At 42.3% G+C, this 20192-nt stretch overlaps 2 protein-coding genes across 5 annotated transcripts in view; both read right to left on the bottom strand.

The window, feature by feature from the left end:
- The window catches only part of SNTG2 (syntrophin gamma 2), a 218689-nt gene extending 205853 nt beyond the window's left edge, over window positions 1–12836 (bottom strand). For 2 of the 4 annotated variants that reach the window (XM_083730445.1, XM_083730446.1), the window contains exon 1: window positions 12158–12834. In XM_083730445.1, coding sequence (XP_083586571.1) covers window positions 12158–12229 — 72 coding nt within the window. In that variant the 5' untranslated portion in view covers window positions 12230–12834. Of the gene's footprint in view, window positions 1–12157 lie in introns of all 4 variants that reach the window. The other 2 variants (XM_083730447.1, XM_083730448.1) reach the window with 2 other exon arrangements.
- Window positions 1–20192, bottom strand: part of TPO (thyroid peroxidase) — a 550495-nt gene that overhangs the window by 301508 nt on the left and 228795 nt on the right. The window lies entirely within an intron of this gene.

Here is a 20192-nt window from a genome sequence, read left to right as displayed (position 1 = left end):
TAACTTGCTGTGAACTGTATCACAACCTTTGGAAAAGTGCAGGATCTGGTGGAAAGCTATGTTTGTTCTGCACATTAGCCTCGAATCAGAGTAGACCCACTGAAGCTAATAACTAAGGGCTCATCTCCACTTCCACTTGTTCCACGCCTAGAAAGCTATTATGTATGAGAAAGTTTGTTGAGCTAATTGCAAAGCTCTAAACAGGTGATCTTCTTTTATTCCACCCATTCGGTCACAAAAACATACCATACTCTATATAGAAAATGAAAATAAAGCATGTATACATTAATATGAAATTGCCATAAAGCATATTACCTGTCTAAATAAAAGGCTCGGGGGATTCTAGTCAGCACTACTCCGATATAACACAAAACAACTGGGTTTTTCTATTGATTTTCCTGCCCAGAAACTTTTCTCCCTAAATGTTACAAATGCATTTTTTGTCCCCACTACAACCCAAGCTTCACAAGAGATGATAAATGAGATAATATTGATTAGATTGTGCTAAAGAGCCCCTGCATTTCAAGGTTATATCCTTTGGAGAGTTAGTAAATCTCATTATAGAAATCTGCCTGCTGACATATATGAATAAATAGAGGGGTAAAAGAATTCCACCATGAAAGCCATGCTATTCTTGAGATGGAAAGCTCAGCACAATACAGAAGCAAATATTGAAACCATGGAGGCAGCAATGTCAGTCTATTTATTTTGGTTTTTTTATTTGGGGTTTGATTTTTAGTCAGTGTTATGACTCCCATTACAATGTTATCCTCCCATTACATAAGTTGCAGTTCTCACTCAGGGCCACCAGTATGTAAATGAAGGATTGAAAACCATCACTCCTGATTGGTTAGCTAGTTGTGAGTTGTTACTGTTTCAAGTTACTTAGTATTATATAAAGCAGCCGGCTAGGCTGCAGTCAGTCTGATTCCAGGAGCAGTTCTAAATGCTGCAATAAAGAGCTGTGAATCCAACAGAGCTGTGTCCTTCTTCCATCTCTTCCACTATTCAACAGTCAATACCTTTATTTACTTTTTGTGGAAAGATACTGCAGCAAAACATTTTTATTTATATGTTGGATTACTTGCAGTTTTGTTTTGTTTTGGACAACTAAATAGTCCTCAGTTCTCTTTTTAATTATTATTTTGTACTGTTTTTAAATGGGTTTTTTATGTTTTATTGTATACTTATTGCTGTACCCTCCCATTACATCTAATGTGATAGTGGTGCACATGTCTTTCCAAAATACACTGGCAAAATATTGCCCCTTATCGGACTCCTTTCCTTTTCTCACTTAAGTATCAATTCTCTCTTGCTGTGTTGTTGTTGTCGTCGTCATTTAGTTGTTTGGTCATGTCCGACTCTTCATGACCCCATGGACCAGAGCACACCAGGCACTCCTCTCTTCTGTTGCCTCCCTCAGTTTGGTCAAACTCATGTTAGTAGCTTCGAGAACACTGTCCAACCATCTCATCCTCTGTCATCCCCTTCTCCTTGTGCCCTCCATCTTTCCCAGCATCAGGGTCTTTTCCGGGGAGTTCCTGGAACTCTTCCTCTCTTGCTGTGGCTGACTGCAAACTTTATAAGCTGTCGGATGCGGCAGTAATATAAGCTTCCCACTGCAGGGTGATCTCCTGAAACAAACCTCCGCATTAATCAAATAAATAAAACTAAAACTAATCACCTGGAATTTTAACCCAGATGATTTTATTGTGCAGAAAGGTCTCCTGGCTATTAGAAATGAAATAATTTAATGTTCCTTTGGAGGTTTTATTTATTTATTTAGAAATTAATTGTTTTACAAGACTAATGAAAACAAGACTGTAGAAAAAGAGATTACTTTCGTAAGGCATTACTTTGAGCGAAAGAAGGAGACACTCTATGTCACAAGCTCAGTCACTCCCAAATAAAAAAAAAAAAACCAACAAAAACAGCGCATTGTGGAGGAGACTTCTTATAGAGTGGTATAGCAATGGAAGCAAAGAACTGCATTTTCCTCTGTCAAAGCTTTCGCACAAAAACCCCCCAAACCAAATCTGTGTTGCCCTAGCTGTTTTACTCACAATGCGACTCCAACCCTGAGTTTCACCAGGACTGTTATCTTTTTAGATGACAGCCTAAGTCTGTCTTGTTTTACAGTGCAATCCAGTGAACTGAATTCAGTGGAACTCACTCTCAGAAAAGTGTGTTCAGTCTTGCAGCCTTAAGGTAATCTTTTTATCTGCTTTTTATATGTGTGGCTGCTTTATTTATGCAACCCCAGAGCTTACCAAAGTGTTGGTGCTGACCTTTAAAGCCCTAAACGGCCTCAGTCCAGTATACCTGAAGGAGCGTCTCCACCCCCATCGTTCAGCCTGGACACTTAGGTCCAGCTCCGAGGGCCTTCTGGGGGTTCCCTCACTGTGAGAAGCAAAGTTACAGGGAACCAAGCAGAGGGCTTTCTCAGTAGTGCTGCCCCCCCCCCCCCGTGGAGCACCCTCCCATCAGATGTCAAAGAAATAAACAACTATCTGACTTTTAGAAGACATCGGAAGGCAGCCCTGTTTAGGGAAGCTTTTAACATTTGATGAATCATTGTATTTTAATATTCTGCTGGAAGCCGCCCAGAGTAGCTGGGGAAACCCAGCCAGATAAACGGGGTATAAATAATAAATTATCATCATCATCCTCAATATTTTAATACTTTATCATTGTACTATTTTATTTTCCCCCCAGGTGATTGTACAATATGGTGATGCACTGTTTAATGTCATTAAGACTTGCATGCAACTATGAAACAACACCAAAATATGAAAATAATAATTGGCAAAATTAGCATCATTTATTTTTGTTTTTTAAAGTTCGCATTGTCCTTTTGGCTAGCTGAACTACTTCCTCACAGAAATCATTTAGGAATCAGTTAGCTGCAATTGACTTAAAATAGTTATTTCCTACTATGAAATAAAATATTAGTCCCAGTTGTGGCATTTGACACTTGCTGACGCTCATTACTAGCCCACTGTTTGCTCTAAGCCAAGTTGAGCGATACTGGTAAAATACAGACCTGGAGCAAAGAAGCAGAAGACTGGGGTCAGATTCCACAAACCCCCATAAATTAGGAATAGCTTTCTGATGTGCTGAGAGTTTAGGGGTGTAAAGGTAATTCAGTGAGGTCAACAATGGGCCCAGTACTCTGCCATTTGCCAAGTTTCAAAAACTTACCTATGATAAATGCCTACAAGGGATGAGATTTCCTGGCAGTTTGTACTAGAAATACAAAACAGCAGGATTCTGTAATGCTTGTTGTAGGATTATCAGGGTTAAAAAGAAAAAAATGAAGCTAATTTCACTAGCTTCCTAAAGAGCCCAGAAAGAAGTCTTTAACTGGAAGCTAACTGAATTTAGTGTCATAGAGTTGAAAGGGACCCCAAGGGCCACCTAGAAACCAGACAACTCTACCTAAAGTTTTTTTGCTAGCATATCGGACCCTCTGAAGGTTAAATCATTTCTTCTTAACAAACAAGCAAAACCAGGGGCTCTGTTCAGAATTGTTTTTCAAAGCATAAAAAACCAAAAAAATAATACTACCACCTGACAATCAGTCAGATAATAAAGCCAAGGGAGACAGATGCATAGCACAAGTTACTTCAAGCAGAAACGGAAAGCTTATTGAAAAGTATTTTTGATTATGGTATAATTTCCAGAATTTAATGGGGCAAAGAGATGCACCATTCTGCAGAAATAATGAAAAGCTATAATGAATTAGTAACAAACGTGTTTTTTCGTGCAGCGGCGGCTAGTTTCTTCAGTCTGGAACACTACAGTCTTCCTGGACGAGTCACACATGGGCCAGATTCTGCCACCCATCCTCCACCTTCAAAACATCTTAGCTGGAGAGACGGTGCAGCCGTCTCAAGTTGAATAACCACACATTCTACTTCTCATATTGCTGAAAACATCCCTCCCCTACGGGGGAATGGGACGTCAACCTAGAGTCCTAGAGTCCTAGAGTTACCAAAGACTAAAACAACCAAAAACATGTGGTGATGGGTCGGACAGATGTGTGCTCAAGAGCCTGGACAGGATGGATGGATGAGATTTATTTCTATATTTTGAGGACTCATCTACATGACATTCACTCATGTCAGACTGAGGTAGGAGAGAATGTGCCCTCTGGGCCAGACTGTGAGATCCCTGCCTCCTCAGAAGACCCAGCCCTAGAAGAGCATGTGATTCAAACTCCCCTCCTGTGTGAAGAGATTGTATTACTGTCTTCAGGCGCTGAGGGCTCCGGCTCCTAAAATAGGTTGTACCTCTTTAAGAGTAGAGTGTCCACACCACCCAGCTATTCAGGTCTGCTGGTTCTTGGAACATCCCAGTCTACCTTGCAGCCTAGGTGCCACTTGGAACAAGCCAGAGTGTTATCCTCCTTGCATGTTTGTGACTTGGGACTTTGACCTCAGCTTTCCTTCACCTTGCATACCTGGACTGACCCTCTGGTTTGTCTGACCTTAAATATGTAGGAATCTCTGGTATGAAGTATCACCGTCCCTCAGCTTTTCAGGTTGTTGTATAATACGGGACTGGTTAAGTGGTTATCCATTTCCATCACATATATGATTTAGCTCAGATATGGCTTAATCTCAAGGTGGATTACTGTGTGATCTGCACGTAAATTAGTGAATGAGTTAACAAGAAAAAGAACCTGCCTCACACTGGTTTGATAAGACATATATACTGCAAAATGTTTTATAAATAGAACAGATTATCATCAATCAATACATGGGAAGGTGTGAAGACCACTACTTTAAAATCCAGATACTTAAACTTGTTACTTCTGCACAATACAAAATGTGTTTTCCCCCACAATAATGTATTTATTAGATGGATCCTAAATGAATATATGATGATGATGTAAACTGTATCTTCCCATATCATTTATCCAAAACACCTTAACTCTGCACCACCTCTCAGCAACAAAAACATTTTTTTCAGACTCTGCAAGAGATGCAAGCTCTTTCTTATTCTTGTGAAAGGCGTAGGGGGTTTGAACTTGCTCAGCTGGCATGCAGAAAGCTATTATGAAACTAATTTGAAGTTGAATTCAATGAAAATAGTTGCTTAGATCCTCCAGCAGTTTAACCTGTACAAATTGTACTCATTTCTGTTGGTCTTGTACAGATGCAAAAACCTGAGGATTTGACTAATGTAAACTCTCATTGTTGGGGAAAAGGCTTCCTGCAGTCTTCATTTTTGTGTATGAGGCAGCAGGGTTGGCTGTCAGTGATTACAGAGACACCGGCAGTCCTGTATCTACATTTCTGCAAGAGAACACTAGCTACAGCAACCTTCACCTTGCACAAAGAAATATCCTAAATTGCCATCCATTTCCAACCTACATTAGCTAGCATTTAAAACTAATTGTTATTCACACTTTAAAGAACAGGGCTTTCAAATTTAAAGCTCTGCAATAATGTGCCTTAAGCCAAAGCATATCTACTGCATTTACCTAAGGTTCTAATTTATCTGTATGTTTCCATTTATATTGGGAGGAGAGGGGCTGTTACATAATTTGGAATACTTGATCAGAGGAAAGATCATGGATCTTTCTTTCCTAAAGCAGTGTACCAATGCTGCAAATGGTTACTACTATATTTATAAAGTAGGAGTGGGGTTTACAGCTTCCCGGATCTCCTGCTTAACTGGATCCTCCACAAGCCATGTATGAGAATTAGCTACAGTGTTTCATTGCTGAAGAAAGCGATTAGGCTCCAAAGCACTCTTTCCATCCTAAAATAGAGGGAGAAAGGAATCAGAGATAATGCATGATTTGGGGAGGCTCAAGCTGCAATCATATTGTGTAGACTTTCCTGGAAATAAGCCTCATCCAACGCAGTGACCATCTAGTCCAGCATCTTCAGCTCACAGTGGCCTGTGGGAAGCCTGCAAGCTGGACATGAGTGCAACACCACTCTGACCAGTGGCGGACCCATTATGAAACGAATGAAGCTTAAACTTTGGGGCCCCTGTTCACAAAGGCGCCCCAGAAGCGACTTTAGTCAGCATTGCTTAAAAAACTTTGGGTCTACTAGACCCAATTTGAGTCGCACGACTTGAAAACTATAGGGCATAGACAATTTATATTCTTGGAGGTAACTGGTTATCTTGACCCATCTGAGTCTGAGATAGTTTTGGAAGAGACTCAGCCTTGGTCACCCTAATGGATTACCCTCTTCGAGAGAGGGGCAGGGGGAGTACAACCTTTTTTGCTCTTGCTTGATCTATCAGCAGTTTTCAATACCGTTAACCACAGTGTCCTCCTGGACTGTCTCCATCAGCTGGGAGTTAGTAGCACTGTTTTACAATAGTTCAGAACTTAGTTATGGGGCCAATTGGAGAGAATGGCATTGAGAGATTATGTATGTAACCTCCATCACTTGTGCTATGGGGTTCCATATAGAAATATTTAAATTCTATTTAATATTTGCATTCATGTGCCTACTTTAACAACTATATGAAGCCACTAGAGTGGATGTTGGGGTGTTAGGGGCATGACACTGTGATGATACCCAGCTCTGTTGCATCTGAGGTTGCATTCACAAGGCAATTTACTTCATTTCCACAATGTTTTCCTAACTGCTTTCCCCCCACATTATATTTGAGCTTTCATGTGATGTAAAAGCCACTTCAGGAACAATCGTGGAATATTGCCCAAGTTTAGCACACACTTTCACATTATTTGCAAATGGGATTTTTTCCCCCTGGAAGCAAATGACAAGGAAATGAGCACTAAACTAGCATTCAGCTTGCACATGATAGTTCCAGAAGTGGCTTTTATGCTGTGTGTGAAAACAGCCTGAAAAAGTAAGACTGTTTTGAACCGATGCCTGGATGCAGTGTTAGGCTACATGAAGGCCCCCAAAAATAGAATTGATCTTGGAAAAATGGAAACTCTGTGATGAGTTGGGGACTCTACAAGCTCCTGACATGATTGCATTGCCCCTGAAGCAACAGGTAAATAGTTCGTACTTATTATCAAACAAGATCAGTTCACCAACTATGCCCTTTCCTGGACAGGGCTTGTTTTGCCAATATGATTCATATATTAGTAACCTCCCCACTGGACTGGAGTAGAGTAATGCGGTCTTAGAATCATAAAAATTGTACAGTTACCTGGTCTCCTAGTCAAAACCTCTGAAATGCAAGAATATTTTGCCCAATGTGGGTTTTGAACCCAGAACCCTGAGATTAAGAGTCTCATGCTCTACCAACTGAGCTATCCCAGGTCTTTGTAGGGGTTCACCTGAAAGTGCTCTGGAAAATGCAGCTGTTGCAGAACACTGAGGCCAGATTGTTGAGTGGAGGACCTGGACTCATATTGCTGAGAGATCAGAATTAGCTGCTGATTAGCTACTGGGCTATGTTGAAGATTTGTTACTCACATACAAAGCCCTGAACAACTCAAGACCAGACTACCTGCAACAGCGCCTGTCCCTGTATAGCCCTGCAAGGTCACTTGGATCATCTGGGGAAATTTTACTCATGGCATTATACCCTACAGAATATCCAGGGTGATCACATGTAAATGGCCATTTTCTGTCATTGCCTCTGTACTCTGGAATGCCCTTCCCCCTGCCAGACTTGAAGTCTCATCTATCAATTACTTCAGATGCATTGTTAAGACATCTTTTTCCTCCAAGTATTCCCTGACATATAAGATTGGGCTCTGTTATCACTAAATTTCTGACTTTGGTCATACTGTTCTAGTGTTTGTATTTCTGTACGACACTAACCAATTTAAATATTAAGCAGTTTAGAAACGCTTTGGAATGAATAAATAAAATAAACATTTTGCCCAATAGAGACAAAACTTTAGGTTGAGCTGATGCTATTCTGTACTTTTCTGTAGATAACAGCTGTAACGTATGGGAAAAGGTGTTAGCAAAACTGCAAGAGTCTCATTCATGTAAACATATTAGCATTCTACTGTATGTAAATGCCCAAGCCCTGAATCAAACTGAGCCCTGGGAATTGTACAAGAAGAGATTTTATGTAAGTCACTCTCTAGAACCAACAGTCTGTTTAGGCACACCCACAACGAGAACATGTTTTTCAAAAACTATTTTTAATAGTTAAGAAGGCATGTACTTTACTCTTCCACAGTGTTGCCTAATGGACTCTTCCATGACTATTTTGCATATTTTTACATTCCATACAGGATCTATTCACCAGTCTTCTACACATATGAAAATCAAGAAGGATTCATAAATCTACACCCACTTTAAACACAACAGAAACACTTTTCAGGGCATACCTTCACCAAACTGATGCCTTCCTAATTTTTTGGTGTTAGCTGGCTGATGTGGTTTGTAATCCAAAACAGCTGAAGGGCACCGGGTTTTAAAAAACTCTGGGCTCCTCAAGGAGGAAGGGCAATATATAAATTGAATATATATAATATATACACATATGCATGCACATACACACACATTTTCCATTCATGCTTTTCTTGACTTTATAAAGTTAATGAAGCTTATAAAAGATGGCAGGATATTTACTGATTCCATTAACAATAATTCAAAAATTCCCATCTTGCTGAATGTCAAGTAGGTAAGAATAGCTCTGTTTGCAGAAAATATTAGCATGGCGTTTAAAGAGCAACTCACTTCTTCAAAATTTGACATATTTGAAAAGCTGACAAGGCAAGCAGGCAATTAACTTCAAACAACAATAATTAAGAGTGATAAAGGGAGTAATTACTATTTTCATCTATATCTAGCGAACATCATGCACTGCATTTGTTATAAGTCTTGCTACTAGCAGTGCAATAAAGATTATTTAGTCACTTTAAAAAGAATAGTGATAGGAATCTATGATATGTTCCTGTGACATCTGATGGGTACATGCAAAGTTCCTTTTAACATAGCTGAAACAAAAATAGACACTGAAGAACACATAACTACTTTCATGGATTTGGGCACATAGTAACATTAAATCAAGTCAAAGTATTGTTTATTAATAAATAAACAGAGCATTTTGCTTGTAAAGAATTTTAATGTGGTCATCACAACATGGTGGTTTTGTCATATGATTAACCAAGGTCAGAATCCTTGAACCAGAGCATACTCATTTTATTAAAGTAGCCCATACAGCTTGCTCTATTAAAAAAATTGCAGTGCCAAGGCTTAATGGACTAATTTTACCTTAGTAACTGATCTGATAAATAATAAAATAACAAATGTGAGCAACAGCATATGGAATCCTCCCAACACTTTGCAGCTAACGGTGCCTATCTCATATTTCCTGCACAGGGCACAATCAAAACCACTGATCACTGAACTGAGCCATCATGCCATAACACATAAAACAAATGTCATATAGAACCTAGAGATATTGGGTGATATCCAACATTCACTTGTGATCAGAGCAGGTCCATTGATTTCAGTTGTTTCATTGATTCTATGACTTACTATGATCATCCAGTTCTTCTAGAGATAATTCTGATGTAGCTCACTTTGGACCCTATGTCTCTCTAGTTTTAAGCCAAACAATACTGTTCATTCAACAAACTAATGGTCTAAGTGTCTTGAGGAATGGGATACAGTATCTGGATAGAGACATGCTGTCTCAGAACACATGGGGCATCTTTAGGAATTGGTTCCTGCAGCATTGGCTCAGTAGCACGTGTTGCATGTTCACTAAAAGGATCAGGGAAGAGGTGATGGAAAAGATCTTTACCTGAGAACTTGAGAAAGCCATTGCCAGTTAGAGTAGACAATATGGAAGTAATAAACAAATAGTCTGATTTGGTATAAGGCAGTTTCTTACATTCTTAAGTGATACTCCTCTGCAATTTCAGAATTATGGTCCAAAAAGTTGCCACAACCGGCCAACAGTACATGGAACACTGACAATTCCCAAAACTAATTATTACAGTTCGAGCCAGAGACACAGATGATGGTAGGGTTATGACTACTTAGCCCCTAATTAAATCAATTGACTAAGTGCATCCTACTGTGCTATTGTGGAACTAATATATCTAAACTACAGTGGTACCTCGGTTTAAGAACAGTCCGGTTTAAGAATGATTCGGTTTACAAACTCTGCAAAACCGGAAATAGGGTCCCGGTTTGAGAACTTTACCTTGGAGGATACCGGCGGCGGGAGGCCTCATTAGGGAAAGCACACCTCGGTTTACGAATGGTTTTGGTTTAAGAACAGACTTTTGGAATGGATTAAGTTCGTAAACCGAAGTACCACTCTACTTGTTAAGGGGGCTCTGTCTTCCCCATCTGTTTACTCAGCATTCAATTTTACTGTCTAGAATTTTAAAACTTTTTATTTGAGTAAAAGAGATATATCGATTATTTTGAAGAGTTGTAGGTATGGGGCAAGAGAGATCATTTCACCAGCAATTTGACCTGAATATGGATTCTCTTTCACTTTGCTCCAAATACACAGGAGTAAACCATAAGGGAACATCATATGACCAAAAAACCCATCCTTTTCTTCATCCCACTTATTCTCCCTACCACTATTCAAAAATCCTGAGAAGCTGCACATCCTGTGAAAGAACTGGAGGGTGTAAGGAAGCAGAGAGCTAAAAATGAACTGCATTTGAAAGGCTGATATACAGGTTGTTGTTGTTGTTTTAAAGAGAGGAACTCATTCAACTAAGACTGCAATCATCACCCCACTTATCTGGAAGTAAGCTCCGTTTAATAAAATAGGATTTACTTCTGAGCAGCCATGGTTACGCTTGTGCTGTTATTAGGAACAAGCATCACTGGAGCCAATGGGAGTGACCTCCGAAGGAGCAGGACCATCCTCTTCAGGTCTACTCAGAAGTAAAACCCATTAAGTTCAACAGGGCTTGCTTCCAGGTATTCTTGTGGACAGGACTGCAGCCATGGGCATAGCCAGGACTTATGTAAGGGGGGGGGAGACCATAGCTGTCAACTTTTTCCCTTTCTTGAGAGGAATCCTATTCAGAAGAAGGAAATTTCCCTTTAAAAAAGGGGGAAAGTTGATAGCTGGGGGGGGGCAGGTAGCCAGGATTTATGTTGCGGGTGCAAAACACCCAACCGTCATCATCCTCTGTCTGGCTCTGTCTAGCAGACTCGGAATGAAATGTCTCAACAACAGTTATTTCAAATTATTTCTTTAGCCCCCTCCCCCCCAAAAAGCACTCAGAAAAATCTGTCAAAATCTTTTTACAGTTTCTACTTTTAGTTATTTTTATTTATTTATTCACTGGGGGGGGGAGTGACAGCTGACCCCTGCACCCCCCCACCCCCCATGATTGCAACCTAAATATGCTGAGCTGCACCCATGCAGTGGCTCAAAACTACATAATGCAAAATGATTTTGAGGCTGAATGTCGTGGGAGTAGCCAAGGGGTGGGCAGGGAGGCACTTGGCCCCTCCTAAATTAAGTAAATCAATAAAAATAACTAACTGAGGTTCTCCCCACCCCCACTCCAACATGAAGCCTGCCCCCCCCCCCCCATAAATCCTGGCTACACCCATGATGATTGCCCTCTCTTATCAGCCACGCAGAGGCGGCTCGGGGATAAGAGTTATGAGCGGAGAGCGTAGATCAGAGAGGAAAGGGTTAAGTCATCCCTCTCCCCCCCCCCCCGCGCTCTGCTTCTTGCACGCTCGCAGGTTCCTCCCTCGAGTTCTACGTCCGAGGAAAGATACGCGCAACCGCGCGCCGGGTCCACTTGGAACCGGGAGCGACCCAAGGAAGAAGACCTCTTCCAAGCCTCCAACTTTTCTTCCTCTTGTCTCTCTTGTGAAAGGAACCCAACATGCACATTGCTGATGCTCCCTATAATGTACCACAACGGGAAGCTTTGTTTCCTTCGCATGGGGAGCGGGGGAAGAAGGTCCCACCTTAACCCTGAGCCACAAATGAGAAATAAAAAACGCCACAAGAAAGAAACGCCGGCCAACTCTCTGCGCTCTTGGACACGTCGCTTATCCGTCCCCCTCGCGCAACTTTCTTCAAGTTCCGGGAATAATAATAATAATAATACATAACCATAATAATAATAATACAAAAGAAAGAGGGAAAGAAGGCGGCTGGTTTGAAAGGATTGTGTGGGGGGTGGAGGGAAGGGGTGAGGGGGTGGGAGGCGCGCCGCCGGAGGGGCGAGAAGCAAAACGGTACTTGCCCAAGTGGGGACGAGGAGGCTGTCCGGGCGCTCGAGCTGTGGCTGAGGAGACGGCTTCCCCGCCACATTCATCTCCTCCCATGCAGCTAGATTAGTCCGTTCTGAATGGCGAACTCCGCGACGCGCATTTAATAAATCCCCGGGAGCCGCGAGCAAGAGAGCGAGCGAGCGAGTGCGCGCTCACTCCCGGAGCAGCAGCCCCACAGGCGGCGGTTCTTTTGAGGCGGAGCAGCAGCAGCTGCAACAACAACAATAACAGAGCCAAGGCGGGAAAGCACCCAGTGGAGGAGCCGAACGGGGAAAGCCGTGTGCTGCTTTCCGCGCTGGCGAGGCGCAAAAGCTCTCGCTCCTTTTGGCTCCGCTCCTCTTCCTCGCTGGCTGAGGGCGCGGAGGAGAGGGCGGGAAGAGGGAGCGGGAGGGTGGCGTTGGCGCGCGCGGGGCTGAGGGCTGCGTTGGCCCCGAGGCTGCCTGGCTCTCAGTCCGTCCACACGCGCGGGAGGGGAGCGAGAGACTGCGGACGCGTCCCTGTTTTAACTTCGCCGCTGCCTCTCCCTCTCCTCCCTTCAGGAGGGCGCAGCAGCTTCGCGCTCCTTGGCAGCCAAGAGATACTGGCAGCTCGCTCGCTCGCTCTCTTTTTCTGGCTGTCTCGCTCTCTTGTCGAGGGTGGGAGGGTGATGTAGGCAGAAATGTGGCCACGCTGGGCGATTTCATAAGTTAGAATCTGTCGGGGATTTTTAAGCTTCCCCACCCTCTCTCATATCCTCTCACACGCGCCACCCATGAGACGTTGTGGGCATTTAAGAAACAGCCAAAAGCCCACGGTACTGTCTTTTCTTCAGAGCGAAGTTTCAAGCCCTAAGTGTTTGCAAATGAAGTAAAAAAGATCTATTCGCTGTTTAAAAGGCGTGCTATTTTCATCACGTGTGGGTCCAGTATTGAGGAAAGAGGTTAGGGGTGGTCTGTGAGAGAGAAGAATGGGATGGACACTTGTTGGATACAGCATTGGGACTTGAAATAATGAAAAGGAGGGGAGGGGGCGGAGCTAATTCCATGAAGGAAAGGATATAAATATAAACAAATAATCCATAAAGGCTAAGGAAGAGTTAATCCCTGCCATTTTTTGAAAGTGCATCATGGGTGAAAACAGGTATCCCAACAAAAATGGGTCACGTTTCAAGAGTTCATATGCTCAGCTGAGGGGGTAAACATATGCACATTTGAGAAGATGCAGCTTTTACCTGCTCAAAATCCACCCCCAGCTGCTTTTCTGGAAGAAAGTTTATTTCCAGGATCCTCCAGATGACCTCCCTATTCAGCATTTGTCCTGATCGACTTGCACAAAATTTAGGCAGAGGTTAGACTATATTTCGTGTCTATTAAGCATTTGTTCTTGAGGTTACTCAACAGTGGACATTTATCTTGATTTGCTTTTGTTGTGCTTACATCTCTCTCTCCCCCCCCCTTAATGATTTGTTCACCCCACACTTTTCAGAGCATTTCCTCATCACTTTCCTAATCGCTAAAAGTCAGTTAAAAACACTGTCATTAAAAAGTGGACAAGTTTTTCCAGGGCGGCAGAATGCTGCAACCCAGTTGAATTGTGAAAACCTAAAAGTCCTAGTATGCACTAGAATCCGTTCTGCAAAATACTGACAGCCTGAAGGCAGCTATGGGTTTGTCTGTACCAGAGCAAAATACAGATTTGCACCTGCCTCTCTGCTCAATGCAGTAGCAGCTTCTCTATCCCATTGTTGTCCTGGATTCCCCCCACCCCTTATATGCAGGGCTTGGAAAATCTGAGACACCCAGGAATTTCAACTCCTGGATAATTGAGGAGACAGGCAGGTAGATACAAGTCCACATTTTGCTCCAGTGTAGACAAAACCCTTCCATGCAAGTCTTCTACTTTCCACAGACTGAAGCTTATTATAGCTGCTCTTCGTTTCAAGGAAAATGGAGAGAAGTTGCATACAGCTGTGTGTAATGTGTAGTTTGCACCTTAATGGGGCACATTGCCAGTGACAGGGAGAAGTTGCAGTTAGGCATCAATACTATGTAATGTTTAAGTTATGGCAACACTGTTTTTTTTATATCTGTTTTAGTTATGTAAGAGTTACTAATATACAAATGTAATATAAATAAATAAATATTCTTGTTGCATTGTAACTTTTGCTGGGCTTCTATGATACTTCTCATAAGCAAGTACAGTGGTGCCTCAGGTTAAGTACTTAATTCGTTCCGGAGGTCCGTTCTTAACCTGAAACTGTTCTTAACCTGAAGCACCACTTTAGCTAATGGGGCCTCCAGCTCAATTTCTGTTCTCATCCTGAAGCAAAGTTCTTAACCAAAGGTACTATTTCTGGGTTAGCAGAGTCTGTAACCTGAAGTGTATGTAACCCGAGGTACCACTGTATGCATTTCACCATTCCCAAGCCGCTGCTCCCTTGGCAAAAAAGATGACTAGTGCTAATTACTAATAGCACCTTCTGGTTCAAGTTATGGAGAACCTCTCTGGGAACATGTCCCCAATCCCAACCCCCAATTTAACATTAGAGCAGCTTCGTAAGCAATGCAAAACTTAACAGAGCAGCAGCAGCCCTTTCTGCAGACTGGCTGTTGTAAGCTGTGGGATCAGGAGTGACAGGAAGTAAGAGGGGGAAAGAAGAGGCAATGAAAAGCCTCGAGGCAGCAGATTGTTCACACTGTAGCTGTTGCAGACGGAAGAAATTCCATAGGCTCTTCTACTCTGTCACTTCCTGAGCACTGCAGGGGAAGCAGGCACACATTTCAAGAATCTGTGTGTGCAGTAGGGCAAGCCTATGTAGGAGGGAGTCTCTGAATGTGCATTTGTACTTATTTCAGAGGAGCAATGATATCAGTGTTTCTGCCAAGCAGATTTAAAAAAATAAATGCTTCCGTGCTTGCAAAATGACTGAAATAATAATTAGCATTTCAGTTCTGATCAGTAAGTAGTATGAGGATCATGTGTATAGTCATGGGACAAAGACAAAAAGCACAACATGAGTGCTTTTCTTTCTGTACAACAGCTATCTATCAAAAACTCAGGTGCAGAGATCTCATGTGCATATATATATCTTATTGGCAAGTGGGGTGGGAAGCAGCTGGCACCTCAATCCTCCCGTGGCGGGAAGTGCTTCAAGGACACACAGGAGGACGAGATTTGAAATGAGATCTTGGGAGCCATTCAGAGTTCATGCTGGGACTTAGGGATGGACCAGACTCCACTCTTCAGGTCAGCCTCTGGAGTATCAAAGGTGGACATGCCTGGCTCCAGCACTGCACTCTTCACCCAAATTTCACACCCACCCACCCACCTTCTAATGCCAAGGTTTTGTTTTGGAGGAGGACTCCAGCATTGCTATGGGCAACAGTTAGTCACTGTTGTCAGGGCTCAGGATGAATGCAACCTTCAGGCAAGTTAGCTGGGTACTGTGTCTTTTTTGCTTACCTCATAGCAATCATCACAACTCTCTTTTAGTGCAAGAGTCATTGGGCTGGATTCTTAGTAGAAGAAGAAGAGTTTGGATTTGATATCCCACTTTATCACTACTCTAAGGAGTCTCAAAGCGGCTAACATTCTCCTTTCCCTTCCTCCCACACAACAAACACTCTGTGAAGTAAGTGGGGCTGAGAGACTTCAGAGAAGTGTGACTAGCCCAAGGTCACCCAGCAGCTGCATGTGGAGGAGGAGGGAAGTGAACCCGGTTCACCAGATTACGAGACTACCGTTCTTGACCACTACACCACACTGGTAGTAGTAGGGAGGGACAGAGGAGGGACACCCTACCCCATCCTCATGATCCTCTTAATGGATCCTGGAGGATGATGCTTGCTGCCCAGAAGCCCAGCTTGGGAGCTGAGAGGTCAAAATGCCCCTTACCGATGGCCAGGTGAGGTCTACCGGAAGTGGCCCAGGTCGTGTGGGGACCACAACAACAAGTCAATCCTGGCTGTCAGCCGACAGCATATCAGCCAGCAGATGGGTTGGTACACACCCAATGCTGTTCTGATGTACTCAATAAAGCTGTGGCCTAATCTGATCCAACATGAGACTCCTGGTCTTGAATCACTGCCTGCTCCCACACCACATGGTTTCACTATGACAGCGGTAGATAATCAGCAGTAGATAATCGATCTTAGTGCAAATGTAAAGCTCTCAGCATGCATGCTTTTCTCAACAAAAAGAAAATGTGCTATGATATAGATCATGGTATAGCGTGAGATGCAATACCCAAGAGACCTGCTCTACAATTTTGAGATGATGAGTGTGAGATAATGCCACAAATCCTTCTCATAACTTTTACGCCAGAAGAAATAAATCCAACACACATGGAAGGCTTTCACAAGTCCAACAACCTAAACAGCAATGATCTATCCATATGTCCTGGAGCTTATGTTTAGGAGCAAAGAAATACCCATGTAGGTTTTACGGGAAAATCTAATTAATATGCAGAATCACTGAAGTGTTTATCTGAGCATGCAAAATAGGCACCAGAGAGCCTGCATCTCGTTATGGTTTCTCTTAAAGGGCATAAACATATCTTCAGACCGTTTGCTAAACAAGCAAATAGCCTTTTAAAGTTTATTGTGTTTAAATAGCAGATTAGAGATTACGGTGCTAAAAGCTTCCAACAGAAGCCATAACCAAAACCAAAGCCAAACCTCAGTGCCTCTGGAGTTGCAAATTTGCTTATATTTCCATAACCTGAAGTTGAACGGTTATGGTGCTCTTTCCCCAAACTTTTAGGCCTCTTCTGCCTTGTAACATTTCCCTTTTTGCCATTTTATCAGTATGCCATAATTCTTATGAGTAAAAGAAAGAAAAAAACACGGAAATGTCAATAAAATTTAAATAGGAAAAATAAAGGTCATATTAAATTCTGCTATAATAACAAAGGGCTCCAATGGAAAATGTCTTGGAGATAAGTAGAACAGTAATTAATTTTCTATACTATTTACTTTTTAATTTAAAAACTTCTCAACAGTTGGTCACAAGAAAAGAAAAATAAGAGCAACGTGTGCATGTGTGTGTCCATACACATGCGCACACAGAGAGAATCTTATCTATATCATTTTTAATTAAAATGTTAATACAATTCAGTGAAAATTGGTTTGCATTTCTTATATAGCCTGGAAGCTTCTGACATTTACAGTATTCAGATTTTATGTGGAAGTTTCATTCGCTCTACATTCATCCATGCTGGATATAGGTTGCTATATGTAAAAGGAAACCGGAGCAGATAATTTTGCAAAGAGAAACTCTTAAACAGCAGATGAGTAGCAGCTAACAACAAATAAGTTCCAAAAAAAAAATCTTTACGATATTTAGGGAACTTTCTAAATACTTCTGAATTATTCAAAGGCTAAGTTATTTTCAGACAGAAAACCTGTATCATTTATTTTGATAAATGTAAACTCTATGAAATGTCAACAGTAATACTTCAAGGTCTGCACTATAAATATACCTCACTAATGTGGGGCCCAAAACTCCACAGCCTGAAAAGGTTGAATTTCCACTACAATGGTGATTAAAGGTAAAGGTAAAGGTACCCCTGCCCGTACGGGCCAGTCTTGACAGACTCTGGGGTTGTGCACCCATCTCACTTAAGAGGCCAGGGGCCAGCGCTGTCCGGAGTCACGTGGCCAGCGTGACATCGCTGCTCTGGCGAGCCAGAGCCGCACACGGAAACACCGTTTACCTTCCCGCTGGTAAGCGGTCCCTATTTATCTACTTGCACCCGGAGGTGCTTTCGAACTGCTAGGTTGGCAGGCGCTGGGACCGAGCAACGGGAGCACACCCCGCCACAGGGATTCGAACCGCCGACCTTTCGATCGGCAAGTCCTAGGCGCTGACGCTTTAACCCACAGCGCCACCTGCGTCCTTCTAGGTAGCTTTTAATTTTTGTTGCAGATTAATGGATCCTGGGGGTACAGGGAATCATATATATATAGCAGACTCACGATGCTGTTTTTGTGAGTCTGTCCTCGAAACAGTAATAACTAGAGTGATTTGTATAGTCCCCAGTTTGTCCCACCCATCACCCTTCTTCTTCCAAGCACTTTTGTCTGTGGGCCTGATTGCACAAACTATTATCTCTCTTTTGCTTTATTTCAAGCAACAGTCTCTTCTCGTAGTGTATCCTGCCCTGCTTCGGTCAGGGAACCATAGAATCGCAGAAGCTCAGAGCCGGAAGGGACCAGAATATCATGTAGTCCAACCCCCTGCAATGAAGGAACATGCAGCTGTCCCATAGGAGAATTGAACCTGCAACCTTGGGGTTATCAGCACCATGCTCTATGCAACGGAGCTATTTGAGGAGAGGGATTCAACTGCATACATACTGACAAATCTGTGGTTCATTCAGTGAAAGTTGATTAAAACACTTGGGAAAGCTTGTGCAACAAATCCAGCTTTAAACATTGGGCTTTTTGTGGTCAGGTTGGCAACGGAAAAATGCACTAGAACAGTGGTCAGCAAAGATTTTGTAGCTTGGGCCAGTTCATGGTCCCACAGATACCACTGTAGGCCAGAGTACACACGCACACATGCTCAAACATTATTTCCAGCGCTCCTTCTGGCGTGGAGAAGGCATGCTCAGCTTCCCACTGGTTGCAGGAGCTTCCTGCAGCCAATGGGAAGCCGGCCAGCATTGTGGAAGGCAGTCCCTGCTCTGTTCCAGTTTAGCGTGGTGCACGGGGGCCGACTGAGCGGGTGGCAGGGGTCCATGTGCCAGTTAAATGACCCCCATGGGCCTTAGGTTGCCGACCCCTGCACTAGACAGTGTGCCTAGGAATTGGATGATGGGAAGTCATATAACCTCTGGACATGTAATCAAGATGAATGAGCATTAAATAATGGCTGTTGAAAAACCTCAATGCAAACAATTCAGAACCGCTGTGGACCTCTTTGCAAGCTTTGCACAAACAAATAGGGATCAATCCTCAATAGACAAGTCGCCTGGATGAATCTGTCAGTTTCAGTTTCTCAGTCTTAAGGTTGGTTCTACACGTTTCTGCATCAGTTCGCTTTTCTTGAAAAAAGTTCTCATCAAAACTCATCAGCATTTCAGTTCCCATTTTTCCCGATACAGTATATACATTTGTGTATGCAATTTTGCCTAATTAACGTATACATTTTTGCAGTAATATTCCCTAATTTGATTTTTGTTTTATACGTTCACTAATAGATGCAATTTTCTGCATGCTTTCTCCTAATATGTGCATTTTTTTAAAAGTTGGGAACTGCATTGCAAAACTTGGCGAAGAGGAAATTATAAAGGAGGCCTGTGTTTCAGTTTGCTTCTTGTTTTGGGAAGGATCAATTAGGTAGGTTCATATTAAAATGTGAACATCTTGGACCACTCTCCACATCTGTTCTCTTTGGAAGAACAATCATGATACTTACATTTGAAACAGCTCCTGCTTGATTAATACAACTGTAAATGTGAACAATTTACAGAAAAGCACCATTTTATTGCTGACTTTTATAGTCTGCAAAATACTGGGTATTTTCTACTTAATGTTAAGCCATGTAGAAAGAGAATAGCAAATAAAAGGAAATGTTCAGTGCCTCTTTAATAATCCCATTCCATTTATCAAAGCCTAGTAGCACACATTATTCTTTCTGATCTTATTGTTCAGTTCTCATACAGTTTTAAAATTCTGGGGGGGAAATAAGGAATTGGATCAGCATACACTCACTGTATTATAGAACCGCAGAAGTTTTATAAACATGGAATGCATTTTCAGTGGTCTTATGTTCTTTATTAAACCAATATGATTTTTCATATGAGTATGAAAGTTCGCACAAAGTATCACCTTTGTTAAGGTCCATATCTGATGCCCATATTTGTGAGAAATTCAGTAAAACTGGTCTAGTTACAGAGGTTTAACTTTTTTGCCTAGAGCACTGATGGAATTCGTTCCAAACTGTTGCTGTTGGAAAAAACAGTTAAACCTATCATTTTGGAGCTTGAAATTATTCCAAAAAGCCAAGAACACTGATGAGGTGTTC

This window comes from Podarcis gaigeae (genome assembly GCF_964106915.1).
Source record: "Podarcis gaigeae genome assembly, chromosome: 3".
Lineage (NCBI taxonomy): Eukaryota > Metazoa > Chordata > Lepidosauria > Squamata > Lacertidae > Podarcis > Podarcis gaigeae.
The sequence above is the reverse complement of the archived record's forward strand: the minus strand, read 5'-3'. Positions and strand labels throughout refer to the sequence as shown.